Genomic DNA, 13,129 nt, shown 5'->3' with positions numbered 1-13,129 from the left:
TTGTATTAGTGGTTTGGAAGACAAGGTAGCAGAAAACACCCAATCAGAACAGCAAAAAGAAAAAAGAATTTTTAAAAATGAGGACAGTTTAAGGGACCTCTGGTACAACATCAAGCATAACACTATTTGCATCATAAGGGTTTCAGGAGGAGAAGAGAGACAGCAAGGAATTGAAAACCTATTTGAAGAAATAACGACTGAAAACTTCCCTATCCTGGCAAAGAAAATAGACATACAAGTCTAGGAAGTGCAGAGTCCCAAACAAAATGAACCCAACAAGCACCCCCCCAAAAGTTGTTAAAGTCAACATTTTTTTTAAAGGCAGAAAACACTGCATGTTTAATTACAAATTATAAATATAAATGATTGCACAGATAAATCAAAACATTCCCACTTACAAAGCAATTGTTCTGTAATTTTAAAATAATGATTAACTTTCTTTAACTATTTTTAACTATTGAAATTAATGTCAGAGAGTTAATAGGGAACTTTTCCTTGTATATTTTAATCAACTGCTTTATGCTTCAAGTCACAGTCATACTTGAGTACATTTACTGGCAGACTAAAACCAGTTTATAAAGGTAAGGTTAGTTTTTAAAATAATTTTGAATTAATTTCTGGATCAAATTACTTTTTTCTACTAAATTAAACTGAAAAAAATGTAAATACCATATTAAAATTAGACAAGGTGATCTCACATCACACATTTCCCTCAAGCAGGTTCCCAAGTATTTGTAAACAAAGGCATTTATGCTCCAGTACTATCCTAAGTGCCTTGCATTCTTCTCCCCACCCAGCAGTCTCTCAACCTGAAGTCAGGTGAACAGGATGATAGATTAAAGTAACTCACAGTAAAGTGGGAATGATTCAGCAAAGTACGGAATTTTAAAAGCACAATGTACTAAAGAGGAAGGGAAGGAAAAGATAGTTGCTGTGCATCTACTACATATAGTTTACAAGTTTCTTTCCTATTCTTCAAGAAAGACATTAAAGTCAGGCTTCACTTTCAGCATTTTATAGATGGGGAAACAGACTGAGGGGGCTCTGAAAGTCCCCAGTCACAGAATTAGTGGCACAGTGCCAAGATTCTGAGGCAAGTCAGTGTGACTCCAAAGCCAGTACTCTGTGACTCACGCCTCTCTGCCTCTAACAGAAAAAAATCAGTCCAGCCTGGACTGTCTCAGGCTGTCCCAAGTCTGAGCAGGGTGAACAACTTGGTATCTCACCATTGCTTTCCCTTACTCTGTAGTTCTCTAGTCAGCTTTTTAACATAGTCATATGCACATAAACCACTTTCTCACTTTTTTAGCTTCTCCCTTGCTACCTTCTAATTTTTAATCATAGCTAATACCATTAAAAAATCAAACTATGATACAGCATTCTGATGAAGTTGCATGGAATTACCTCAAAGGCTGATTCAAAAAAGATTCAATTAAATATTCTTGAGGAATCTTAAGTAAAACTCTAATAACATAATAACATTCTACTTCATTCAATAATATATCATAGCTATAAAATCACTTAAGTTAGTAATTCAAATAATCTTCCAAAGTCACTATAACCTCTTAAACTTCCTTTGTTAACTGCTGACCATCTTTTCCAATCTTCCTGTACAAATTAGTAATTTAACACCTGGGAGGAGCTAACTCAAATTGCTGAGATTGTATTTAAAACCCATAAAATATACACCAAAAACATTCCATTTGTGAGCACATCTGCTAGTAAGTTGAGTTAGTTTTTGTCAGACCATGCTAAATATCTGATTCCCCCTCCCCAACTATCACTTTATGGGCTTGAGAGAAAAAGAACAGAAACTTTATGTAAATATAGACAGCTTTCTATTATAAAATATGTAAGGCAGGGCTTAGCATCTCTAAGAACTGCAAATTGCTAAATTCGAATTGCCACAAATAATCTACGACTTTAGGTATTATAGGATCTTTCTTTGATGGTGGGTTATTTCTAAGGTATGAAAAAGGTATGATTATATATAGAAAGGGTATATGAACATATATTATTAGGCATATATCAGGATGAAAAATAATGCCTCTCTCAAAACGTTCATTTGTTCAGAATACAGTCAGCTCTACCTATTCTAAATCAGGAGACCTCTATTCCCCAGGGGTAAAGGTAAGGCAGGGCCCATTTAAATTTATGGTATAGAAAAGTGTAAGAAGCCCTGGCTGGTTTGGCACAGTGGTTGGAGTGTCGGCCTGTAGACTGAAGGGTCCTGGGTTCAATTCCAGTCAAGGGCACATGCCTTGGTTGCAGGCTCAATCCCTGGCGCATGCAGGAGAAAACCAATCCATGTGTTTCTCTCAGAAAGATGTTTCTCTCTCTCTCTCTTTCTCTCTCTCCACTTCCTCTCTCTCTAAAATCAATCAATAAATCAAAAAATTAAAAAAAAAAATCTTTCCCTCTCTAGGAAATGGTATATGGAGAGTAAGACCAATATAAACACATCCATAATGTTCAAATACCTATCAGCAATTATATGCACAGCAATAAAGTAAACCTACAGTGAAACAAACAAAACCAGATAGACTGAAAAGTTTCAATACCTTTTTCTAAGATCGACTGTCTTCTCCTGGTCAACAGAACTGTCAGATCCTTCATCAAACTGAATCTGATGAACTGGTCTTGTACTAACTCTAGCTGTGGCAGATTTGGCAACTTTCATATCTGATATTATGTTACTGAAGCTGAAATAAGAAAACGTCAAGTGCGTTACAAATTTCATCTACTTAAATTTTATCATTTAAATTTTATTTCACATCTATGCAGTAATACAACATAATTTACATTTAAAAGATTTATATCACATATGAACATTCACATTCCATAGACTACTAAGATTTGTTTCTTTCTGTGTTTCAAAGATATCAAAAAGGGAGTGGGGAGATCGGGCATCTGTAATAGTGTAAACAATAAAAATTTAAAAAAAAGATGTTCTTCAGATGTGTTCATTTAAAATATAAATTAAAAGTGTCACTTATGTAAAATTATCAAGCATCTAGAGCAGTTGATATACAATCAATATCTGTATACTTATCACATAGATTAAAAAACTAAATTAAAGATGAAATGTAGCCATATTTATTGCCTTGTATTTGCTCAAATACAAATAAATGAGTGATATGACTGACAGTCCAGTCATCTATTTTTTTTTAACTCTTTCTGAAAATCAATGGAAAAAATATCAAGTGAGGATTAGCAAAAAATAAAATAAAATAAAACAACCTGTAATCTTACCTAAGACACAAGTTTTTTTAAAAAAAGCAAATTGCTACTATTCCATTTCTGAGGCATATGTTACATATAAATGAACATATTATGCATATTACTCATCAATTACATGAAAACAGCCTATTTTGAGCATTACTGACACAACTACTTGATTCACTAACCTAATTTTAGGTCTTTCTCCATCTTTCTGTGCCCTTGTGTCTTCCTCGTGCTGCTGGAGCTGCCTAAGCAGCTCTGACTTGGTTGTCTGCTTGTCAAAGGGGAGAGAATCTGCAACAGCAGATGCAGCAGCCACCAACTCAGGACTCAGTGACTCACTTCTGAAAAAGAAAATGAAAAACAATTGGAAAGAAAAAAGAGGCATTACTTATCATGCCACTAGTTTAGTGGAAAGTAAAATGTTTTTTTCAGAGAAAATGTTTTTTGTTCAAAAATGTATCATTCAGCTCTGGCTGGTGTGGCTCAGTTCATTGAGCTTTGTCCTATGCACTAAAAGGTTGACAGTTTGATTCCCTGTCAAGGCACATGCCCAGGTTAAGGGTTTGGTCCCCAGTAGGGGTGCAACAGGAGGCAACAGATCAACATTTCTCTCTCATGTCGATGTTTCTCTCTTTTTCCCCCTCTCCCTTCCTCTCTCTCTAAAATCAATATATTTTTTAAAAGCATCATTCAATTTCTGACAAAATCAAGAATTCTTAAACATTAGGTATCAGTTTTATATAAACTTAAATGTGGAATGGATACTTGATGAAACATAATACTAACTCAGAAAAATGTATTAAGGTAGAGGGATAGGGATCAGCCTTAAAAATGATAAATTAGTGGGTTTTAAATTAGGTGCCATTTTATTTCAAAAACAGTATATATTACAAGCAAATATAAAAGTGGCTAAACCCATTCATAGAGAAGTTTTATTCATAATAGCCTAAAACTGGACACAACCCAAATGTTTAACAGCACAAGAAAAACAAATTGTGATAGATCCATAAAGTGGAATAGTACTTACCCATGCAACAAAAGAACAGAAACTGCATAAGAGAAGTTAGTAAAAATGGCATATACTGTATGATTCCATTTATATCAAGTTCTAGAACAGGAAAAATTAACCTAAGATGAAAATATCAGAATAGTGGTTGCCTCAGGACAGAAGTATGCTGCCAGGGAAGATAAAAATGGAAAATGCTCTGAATCTTGGTAAGTGTGAGGGTTCCATGGGCAGATCCATTTGTCAAAATCCTGCAACTAAGATTTACACACTTATGTAAATTTTACCTGAAAAAAAGCCATCATCATCATCAAGTAGAAGATGGAAAGTAGGCGAAAGCACAGATGATACAAGAATGGCAAAATGTCGATTACTGAAGCAGGGTGACAGGTATAAAAGGGTTCATTATTTAATTTTGTTTATTTATTTTGACATGTTGTTTCACTTATTTATGCATTCATTGGTTGACTCTTGTATGTGCCCTGACTGTAGATTGGAGATCAAATCTCCAACCTTGGTGTATGGGAACGATGACATTCTAACCAACCAAGCTCCGGGCCAAGACCTACTTTGTTTTAAATTTTCCATATCAAAAGGCTTAAAAAAGTGCTACTCTTCAGTAAATTAGGGTAAATTAATAGAAAAATATGCCAGGTAGCCCTGGTCAGGGAGCTCAGTTGGTTGGAGTGTCGTCCTGATATGCCAAGGTTGTGGGTTCGATTCCCGGTCAGGGCACATACAAGGATCAACCAATGAATGCGTAAGTGGAACAACAAGTCGATGTTTCTCTTTTCTTCTCTAAAATCAATTAAAAAAATTTAAAAAAAAAAAATTTTTTTTTTTATATCTCTTTATTGATTTCAGAGAGAGGAAAGGAGAGGGAGAGAGAGAGATAGAAACATCAATGATGAGTCATTGATCGAGCCCACAATCCGAGCATGTGCCCTGACCAGGAATCGAACCCCGATTGCCTGGATCCTAGGTCGATGCTCAACCACTGAGCCACGCCTGGCCGGGCAAAAAAATTCTTTAAAAATTAAAAAACAAAACAAAAAATATGCCAGACATAAAAAGAAATTATTTACATTTTTTAACTCACTGAGATCTCAATGAGTGGGACCCAAATTAATGTTTTGGTATACCTGGCTTTCTATAGTATGATCTAGTGTCTAATATGCAAATCAAAGTTCCCAAATCCCTGAAGTTGTTGGATAAAGATTTTAAGGACTTTACTAAGATATGGGAAATCTAAAATCTGAATGAAAAGAGGAAATATAACAGTTGAAAAGAAATGTGCTTTCAACTGCTACCTGTGAATAAGGCTTAAACTTTATCTCAAATCACTGTGTTTTTTTCATCAACTACTCGTGAAGTTTATTTTCAAATTTTAATATAGTCAAACCTTGGTTCTCGAATGTCTCCCATGGCTCACTTCAGTTCTCCACCTGACAAACCCTTTGAGCATGACAAAAAGTGTCCTTCAGGCCACAAAGGAAAATGTGAGTCAGTTTACTGCTAAACCTGTTGTTAACATCTCAAGAAATTGTTTTAAAACATAAAGAGGCCAAGTGTGGGGATGTTGCTAAGGGTGTGAAAGTGCTCACAAAACAAAACTGTTGTTGATTTGGAGAAATAGAAAGCAGTTAGTTAGCCAGTTAGCAGGTGAAGGCATTTCAGAGGCAGTGATATGTGACAAAGGGAAGATGCAGCACCCCTGGACCAAATGCTCAAAGTGATTTGTTTAAGGCTAGTAGGGGGTGGTTTGATAAATTTCAGAAAATGTTTGTTTACAGATTAAACAGTACATCAGACATGTACTTTATATAAGAAAGGTTAAAATGTAATCATTTAGGGGTCTGGAATGGATTAATTCAGTTTACATTATTTCTAATGGGAAAAAATGATCTGGTTTTCGAACAAATTGCTTCTTGACAGCCTTCTGGAATGAAAGAAGTTTGAGAACCAAGGTCCCATTGTATACATAGGGTGTCCCCCCAAAATGTATACATACACTTTGAGTAATTATAAAGGCAGTGTTTATTAAAATACATTTCATTTTCAAAACTGAGCTATCAGCTGTTACAGTGTGTATACATTTTTTTGGGACACCCTATTTGATCAGAGTATGCAAAGACTATAGATGAGTATTGATTTTTTAGAACCATATGTTTTATGACAATGGTGTTCTTTATATAGTCATAACTTCTGGGTTTATAATTTGAAATATTCTAATTAACAAAAATTGTGGGGGAATCCTCTATCATCAAAATACAGGGATCTTTCTACATAGGTTTTTAACAAGGTGATGAGCACTTTTAAAAAATATATATGTTGCCCAGCCAGGCATGACTCAGTGGTTGAGCGTCAACTTAGGATCCAGGCAAATGGGGTTCGATTCCTGGTCTGGGCACATGCCCAGGTTGCAGGTTCGATCCTCAGTCGGGGGCGTGCAGGAGGCAGCCGATCAATGACTCTCTCATCATTGATGTTTATCTCTCTCTCCCTCTCCTTTCCTGTCTCTGAAATCAATACAGATATATTTAAAAAACAGTAACAAAATATATATATAAGTATATATATATATATATGTTTTATTGATTTTTTAGAGAGAAAGGGAGAGGGAGAGACAGAAACAATGATCAGCTGCCTCCTGTACACCCCTTACTGGGGAACGAGCCCACAACCTGGGCATGTGCCTTGACTGGAAATCGAACCTGCGACCTCTTGGTGCACAGGACAATGCTCAACCAACTAAGCCACACCAGCCAGGTGGTGATGAGAACTTTTAAAAATATCTTTTAACAATCTATTCTATCCTCTAATTCAGACTATTTCATGAACACATACTTTTTTACTTTATACCCTTCTGTGCTTCTGAACTTCTTTAAAATGAACTGTGTGACACAAACAATTTCAGAAAAGGAACCCTAATGAAGTGAAAGATACTATTTAGTGGACACGTAAATTGGCATAACTTTTGGCAGGCAATTTGTTGACATACATCATAAACCTAAAAATATACATATCTTTTGACCTGGCAATTCCACTTCTAGGAATATTTGTCTAAAGAAAACAGATACATGGAATTTGAGGGGTTACTGTACACTCCAAACCTAAGACCTAAGAAATTCTATCATCTATATCTGAAAAGCAAATCTCAGTTATATGATTGGGCGATGTTTCTCATTGTTAGCCCCTCCAGACAGAACAATACTAAAATTTAGAAATGGCTTCTTAACAGATGAAATGAAGGGCAGTGTCAGGAAAACAGGGTGTAAAGAGGGCCATGGCTGTAAACCCCTTGTTAAGATCTTGGAAGGATTTAAAATGGTGCCTCAAAGAGCCTTTCAAACAGGCAACAGGACTTCTAAGAAACTCAATGGTGTGGTCCACAGCCTCCCAGAAACTCAAAGTAGAAGAGGACTTTGGTTCCCAAACTGTGTCTTAATGCATCCTGGAGCACAACAAGGAAATGCAGTGTCTGTCATTGACCCTGTGAATACTAACTCAAGGTAGTGCATACTTTTAACATTAGACTACTGCATGCCTTTTGATGATATATCTTTGTGAAGATGGTTTTCTGGCAGTTGCTGTAATAAAAAGCAAGTATTCTTCAAAAATCAATGCAGCACAGGAAATGAGAGTAGCAGTACCCAATCTTTTTTTTTTTTTTTTAATTGATTTTAGAGAGAAAAGGGGAGAGAAACATCGATTTGTTGTTCCACTTGTTTATGCATTCATTGGTTGATTCCCTCCCCCCCAAAGGCTTACCAAAGTACCCTATCAAAATAGTTCCACATTTCCTTTTATAGTATAGGCCCTCAATAAATAGAGTGTATTTCTTCCTTAATTGTTTAGTAATATAATTATCATGTTCATGTTTATGCATGTAAACTCTGCATAACTAATATTATAAAGATATTATTTCTTGCACACAGTGACATCTATTTTTTCTTTTTTTTTAGGTTTATCTTTATTGTTGAGAATATTACAGATGTCCCCTTTTTATCCCCATTGATCCTCTCCACCCACATTCACCCCACCCCCAGGCTTTCCCTATACCAATGTCTGTGTCTATGGGTTACGCTTATAAATGTATAAGTTCTTTGATTAATCTCTCCCCACCCACACTCCCCTCCCCGCCTTCCCTCTGAGATCCCTCAGTCTGTTCCATGCTTCTATGTCTCTGGATCCACTTTGTTCATCAGTTTATTTTGTTTGTTATATTCCACATATAAGTGAGACCATGTGGTACTTGTCTTTCTCTGACTGGCTTATTTCACTTAGCATAATACTTTCTAGTTCCCTCCATGCTGTGCCAAAGAATAAAAGATCCTTCATTTTTACAGCTCTATAGTATTCCATGGTGTAAATGTGCCACAGCTCTTTTATCCACTCATCTACTGATGGGCACTTGGGCTGTTTCCAGATCTTAGCTATTGTAAATTGTGCTGCTATGAACATCGGGGTGCATAAGTTCTTTGTGATTGGCGTTTCGGGTTCCTTAGGATATATTCCTAGAATTGGGATCACTGGGTCAAATGGCAGATCAATTTTTAATCTTTTGAGGAAACTCCATACTGCTTTCCATAGTGGAAGCACCAGTCTGCATTCCCACCAGTAGTGTACTACAGTGCCTTTTCTCCACATCCTCGCCAGCACTTGTAGTTCCCTGATTTGTTCATGGGGGCCATTCTGACAGGTGTGAAGTGACACCTCATTGTGATTTTAATTTGCATCTCTCTGATGATTAGCGACGTTGAGCATTTTTTCACATGTCTCTTAGCCATTTGTATGTCCTCTTTGGAGAAGTGTCTACTTAGGTCCTTTGCCCATTTTATAACTGGATTGTTTTCCTTTTCTTAAGTTATATGAGTTCCTTATATATTTTGGATATTAACCCTTTATCAGATGTGTCGTTGGCAAATACGTTCTCCCATACAGTGGGCTCCCTTTTCGTTTTGTTGATGGTTTCTTTTGCTGTGCAGAGCTTTTTATTTTGATGCAGTCCCATTTGTTTATTTTCTCCTTAGTTTCCCTTGCCCTAGGAGATGTATCAGCAAACATATTGCTACGAGAGATGTCTGAGATTTTGATGCTTATGTTTTCCTCCAGGATTTTTATGGTTTCATGTCTTACATTTAAGTCTTTTATCCATTTTGAATTTACTTTCATGTATGGTGTAAGTTCGTGGTCTAGTTCATTTTTTTGCATATATCTGTCCAATTTTCCCAACACCATTTATTGAAAACACTGTCTTTACCCTATGGTATGTTCTTGCCTCGCTTGTCAAATATTGACCATAATGGCATGGGTCAATTTCTGGGTTCTATGTTCTGTTCCACTGATCTATATGTCTGTTCTGTGCCAGTATCAGGCTCTTTTGATTACAGTGGCTTTGTAGTATAACTTGTTATCTGGTATTGTGATCCCTCCAACTTTGTAATTCTTTCTCAGGATTGCTGTGGCTATTCGGGTGTTTTTTGGTTCCATATAAATTTTCGAAGCATTTGTTCTAAATCTGTGAAATATGCTGTTGGTATTTTAATAGGGATTGCATTGAATTTATAGATTGATTTGGGTAGTATGGACAGTTTAATGATATTAATTCTTCCAATTCATGAACATGGTATATTTTTCCATTTGCTTATATCTTCCTCTATTTCTTTTTTCAGTGCCCTGTAGTTTTCTGAATAAAGGTCTTTTACATCTGTGGTTAAGTTTAATCCTAGGTATCTTATTTCTTTAGTTGCAATGGTAAATGGGATTTTTTTTAGTTTCTCTTTCTGAGAGTTCATTACTGGTGTATAAAAATGTCATCGATTTCTGGGAGTTAATTTTGTATCCTGCTACGTTGCTGAATTCATTTATTAAATCTAGTAGTTTTTTTGGTGGAGTCTTTAGGATTCTCGATGTACAATATCATGTCATTTGCAAATAATGACAGTTTTGTCTCCGCCTTTCCAATTTGGATACCTTTTATGTTTTCTTCTTGTCTGATCACTGTGGCTAGAACTTCCAGTACTACGTTGAATAAGAGTTTTGAAAGTGGACACCCCTGTCTTGTTCCTGTTCATAGGGGAAATGGTTTTAGTTTTTGCCCATTGAGTATGTTGGCTGTAGGTGTGTCATATATGGCCTTTATTATGTTGAGGTATGATCCCTCTATTCCCACTTTGCTGACAGTTTTTATCAAAAATGGGTGTTGGATTTCATCGAATGCTTTTTCTGCATCTATTGATATGATCATATGATTTTTGTCTTTCAATTTATGTGGCGTATCACATTTATTGATTTGAGAATATTGTACCAGCCCTGCATCTCTGGACTAAATCCCACTTGGTATTGGTGTATGGTCTTTTTAATATATTGTTGGATCTGATTTGCTAATATTTTGTTGAGGATTTTAGCATCTATGTTCATCAGGGAACACTGGTTGATTTTTGTATGTGCGGTGATCAGGGATTGAACCCACAACCTTGGTGTAGTGGGATGATGCTCTAATCAACTTAGCTACCTGGCCAGGCAAATCTGATTCCAAGACTAGGTCATAAAAACAACACAAATTCCTCCTGGCTCCCTTTCTCTTGGGACACACCCTGGGAAGGAAGTCACCATACAGTAATAAAGCCCAGGCCACATAGAGAGGCCACATGTAGGTGTTTCTGCTATCAATCCCAGTCAAGGTCTCAGCTGACAGCCAGCATCAACTGCCAGAACTATGAGTGAGCTAATTTCAGATGATTCCAGCCCCCAGACTTCCAAATCTTCCAACTGAGGCCCCAGACATCATGAAGCAGAGATTTACCCTTTTCCACCTTGCTTTGTTCAAACCGATGACCCACAGAATCCATAAGCATAAAAAATGTTTGTTTATGCCACTAAATTTTTGGGCAGTTGTTATGCAGCCATAGTAACTACATCAATGGTGATTCAATATATGCACAAATAAAAAAACTAAAAGCAGGCCATGCATAAAGCAATGATGACATTTCATCATGAACCAAAGATGATAATTAATTGAATTCTGTGCATCTGGAATCCCTTAAGAAAAAAAAAGGGGGGGCAGTAGGAATTATTAAAACAGATTTTTAAAAACTCAAAACAAATGTACCTAATCTTTTGATGTAAGACCAAGCTTCTTCTTTGAAGACAGAACCACTGATAGCAATTCCAAGATATATCATTTATATATACACACACACATAGTACAGTCTCCAATATTTCCAATTTTGGTTTAAGTAGAAACATGGAACAAGAACTTAAAAATGCTTACAAAGCAATCCGAGTGTAGAATTTTCCTAAATTTTTACTCTTGTCTCATTCATACTTAATTGGAAAGCAATCTCAAAAATTACCTTTACTGAATCTTTGCATAGCATTCAACTCATTTTAACCATTTCTATAATAGTTAAATTGTATAACTATTAAAAAAAGCACACTGGGTCATAAACAGTTCTGGGAGCTAATAACTCACTCTAGATACGTTTTATATATGTTTGTGTGTGCATTATCTATATTATATACATATATACTTTAATTTTGTTTATAAAAAGAGGAGAAGGTACCTATTATGGGCACTCAAAGTTTGAATTAGCTTACTCTCTACCACCCAATTATGTTTTCCAGAGGTATTTTTGATACAATGTGATATAATGTAGAAAACAAAAGATTTCATAAAAGTTCTGAAAATAATAAAAAATTAAATCACTCTGGGAAATAGGAATCTACCTTACCTTGTTTATTTTGCTAAGAGAAATCAGTGATGGGGTTATATATATTTTTTAATCCTCACCCCAGGATATTTCTTTCCATTGCTTTTCAGAGAGAGTAGAAGGGAGAAAGAAACATTGATGTGAGAGAGACACATAAACTGGTTGCCTCCCGCACGCTCCCCTACTGGGGCCAGGGATCAAGCCTACAATCTAGGTATGTGCCACTGACCGGAATCAAACCTGAGGCCCTTCAGTCCACAAGCCGATGCTCTAACCCCTGAACCAAATCAGCCAGGGCAGTAATGGGGATCTTAAAGCCACATATCTTATTACTTAAATCAGTGATGTCAGTCATGTAAGATGGGTGAGGATCATCTACATTTGGTCTGGCCTTGCCAAGGACTCGAAATTCAATAAATCTAGAAGGTTTTTTCATAGCTAGTTTTTAAGTTGATAATTTTGTATGGCCCACGAATGATGTTATAAATATCCAAATGGCCCTTGGCAGAAAAAATGTTCCCCAGGCCTGATGTAAGACGTTATTTATCACTACAATAAAATACTGCCATTTAAACTCTACTACAAATGCTAAAATATCACTGATTGCACTTATAATTAGTGAAATATAATACTCTTGACAAACACAAGTAATTACAATATTTTGAGAACACTACACAAGCTCAGAGCACTGAAAATTACTAGTCAAAGGAAGTCATATAAAACAGTTGTAAACAACATGCTAAAATTCCATGCTATATGGAATTTTTAAAATGGAAATTTCATATAAACAAGCCCTTCAGAGACATGAAGCTACCTTCAAATCAGGATGTAAATGATTTGTTAATTAACAACTTAAAGAGAAAATTATATGGCAGTTAATAATACTGATCAATATATGAGAATGTGTGGAATTCTCAATTACATCACACTCCTTTTCCTCTTTCTAGATTATGTAGACAGATATTCCCATCTTAAACACAGAATGGTAAGAGCTGTTCTCAAGTAATTATTAGAGTTTCTGTTTACAAACTGATGTTTGGCCTCCATTAATTCACTACCTCCCATGTACTCTAATTTAAAATATTTTTAATTTAGCCTGGATGGGCAGGGCTCAGCGGTTGAGCGTCGACCTAGGATCCAGGAGATCAGGGTTTGATTCCCGGTCAGGGCACATGCTTGGGTT

The 13,129-nt window shown here is 36.0% G+C and overlaps 1 protein-coding gene across 2 annotated transcripts in view; it reads right to left on the bottom strand.

The window, feature by feature from the left end:
- The window catches only part of MRPS31 (mitochondrial ribosomal protein S31), a 33,146-nt gene that overhangs the window by 15,172 nt on the left and 4,845 nt on the right, over positions 1–13,129 (bottom strand). The window contains exons 3-4 of one of the 2 annotated variants that reach the window (XM_081129854.1): positions 3,408–3,566; positions 2,562–2,702 (exon numbers count right to left, since the gene is read on the bottom strand). In XM_081129854.1, the coding sequence (XP_080985980.1) occupies positions 2,562–2,702; positions 3,408–3,566 (300 nt within the window). The remainder of the gene's footprint in view (positions 1–2,561; positions 2,703–3,407; positions 3,567–13,129) is intronic. The other variant, XM_081129855.1, reaches the window with a different exon arrangement.

Source organism: Miniopterus schreibersii (genome assembly GCF_964146895.1).
Source record: "Miniopterus schreibersii genome assembly, chromosome: 2".
In the NCBI taxonomy this organism is placed as follows: Eukaryota; Metazoa; Chordata; class Mammalia; order Chiroptera; family Miniopteridae; genus Miniopterus; species Miniopterus schreibersii.
Note: the sequence above shows the minus strand (reverse complement) of the source record. Positions and strands in the feature narration are given on the sequence as shown.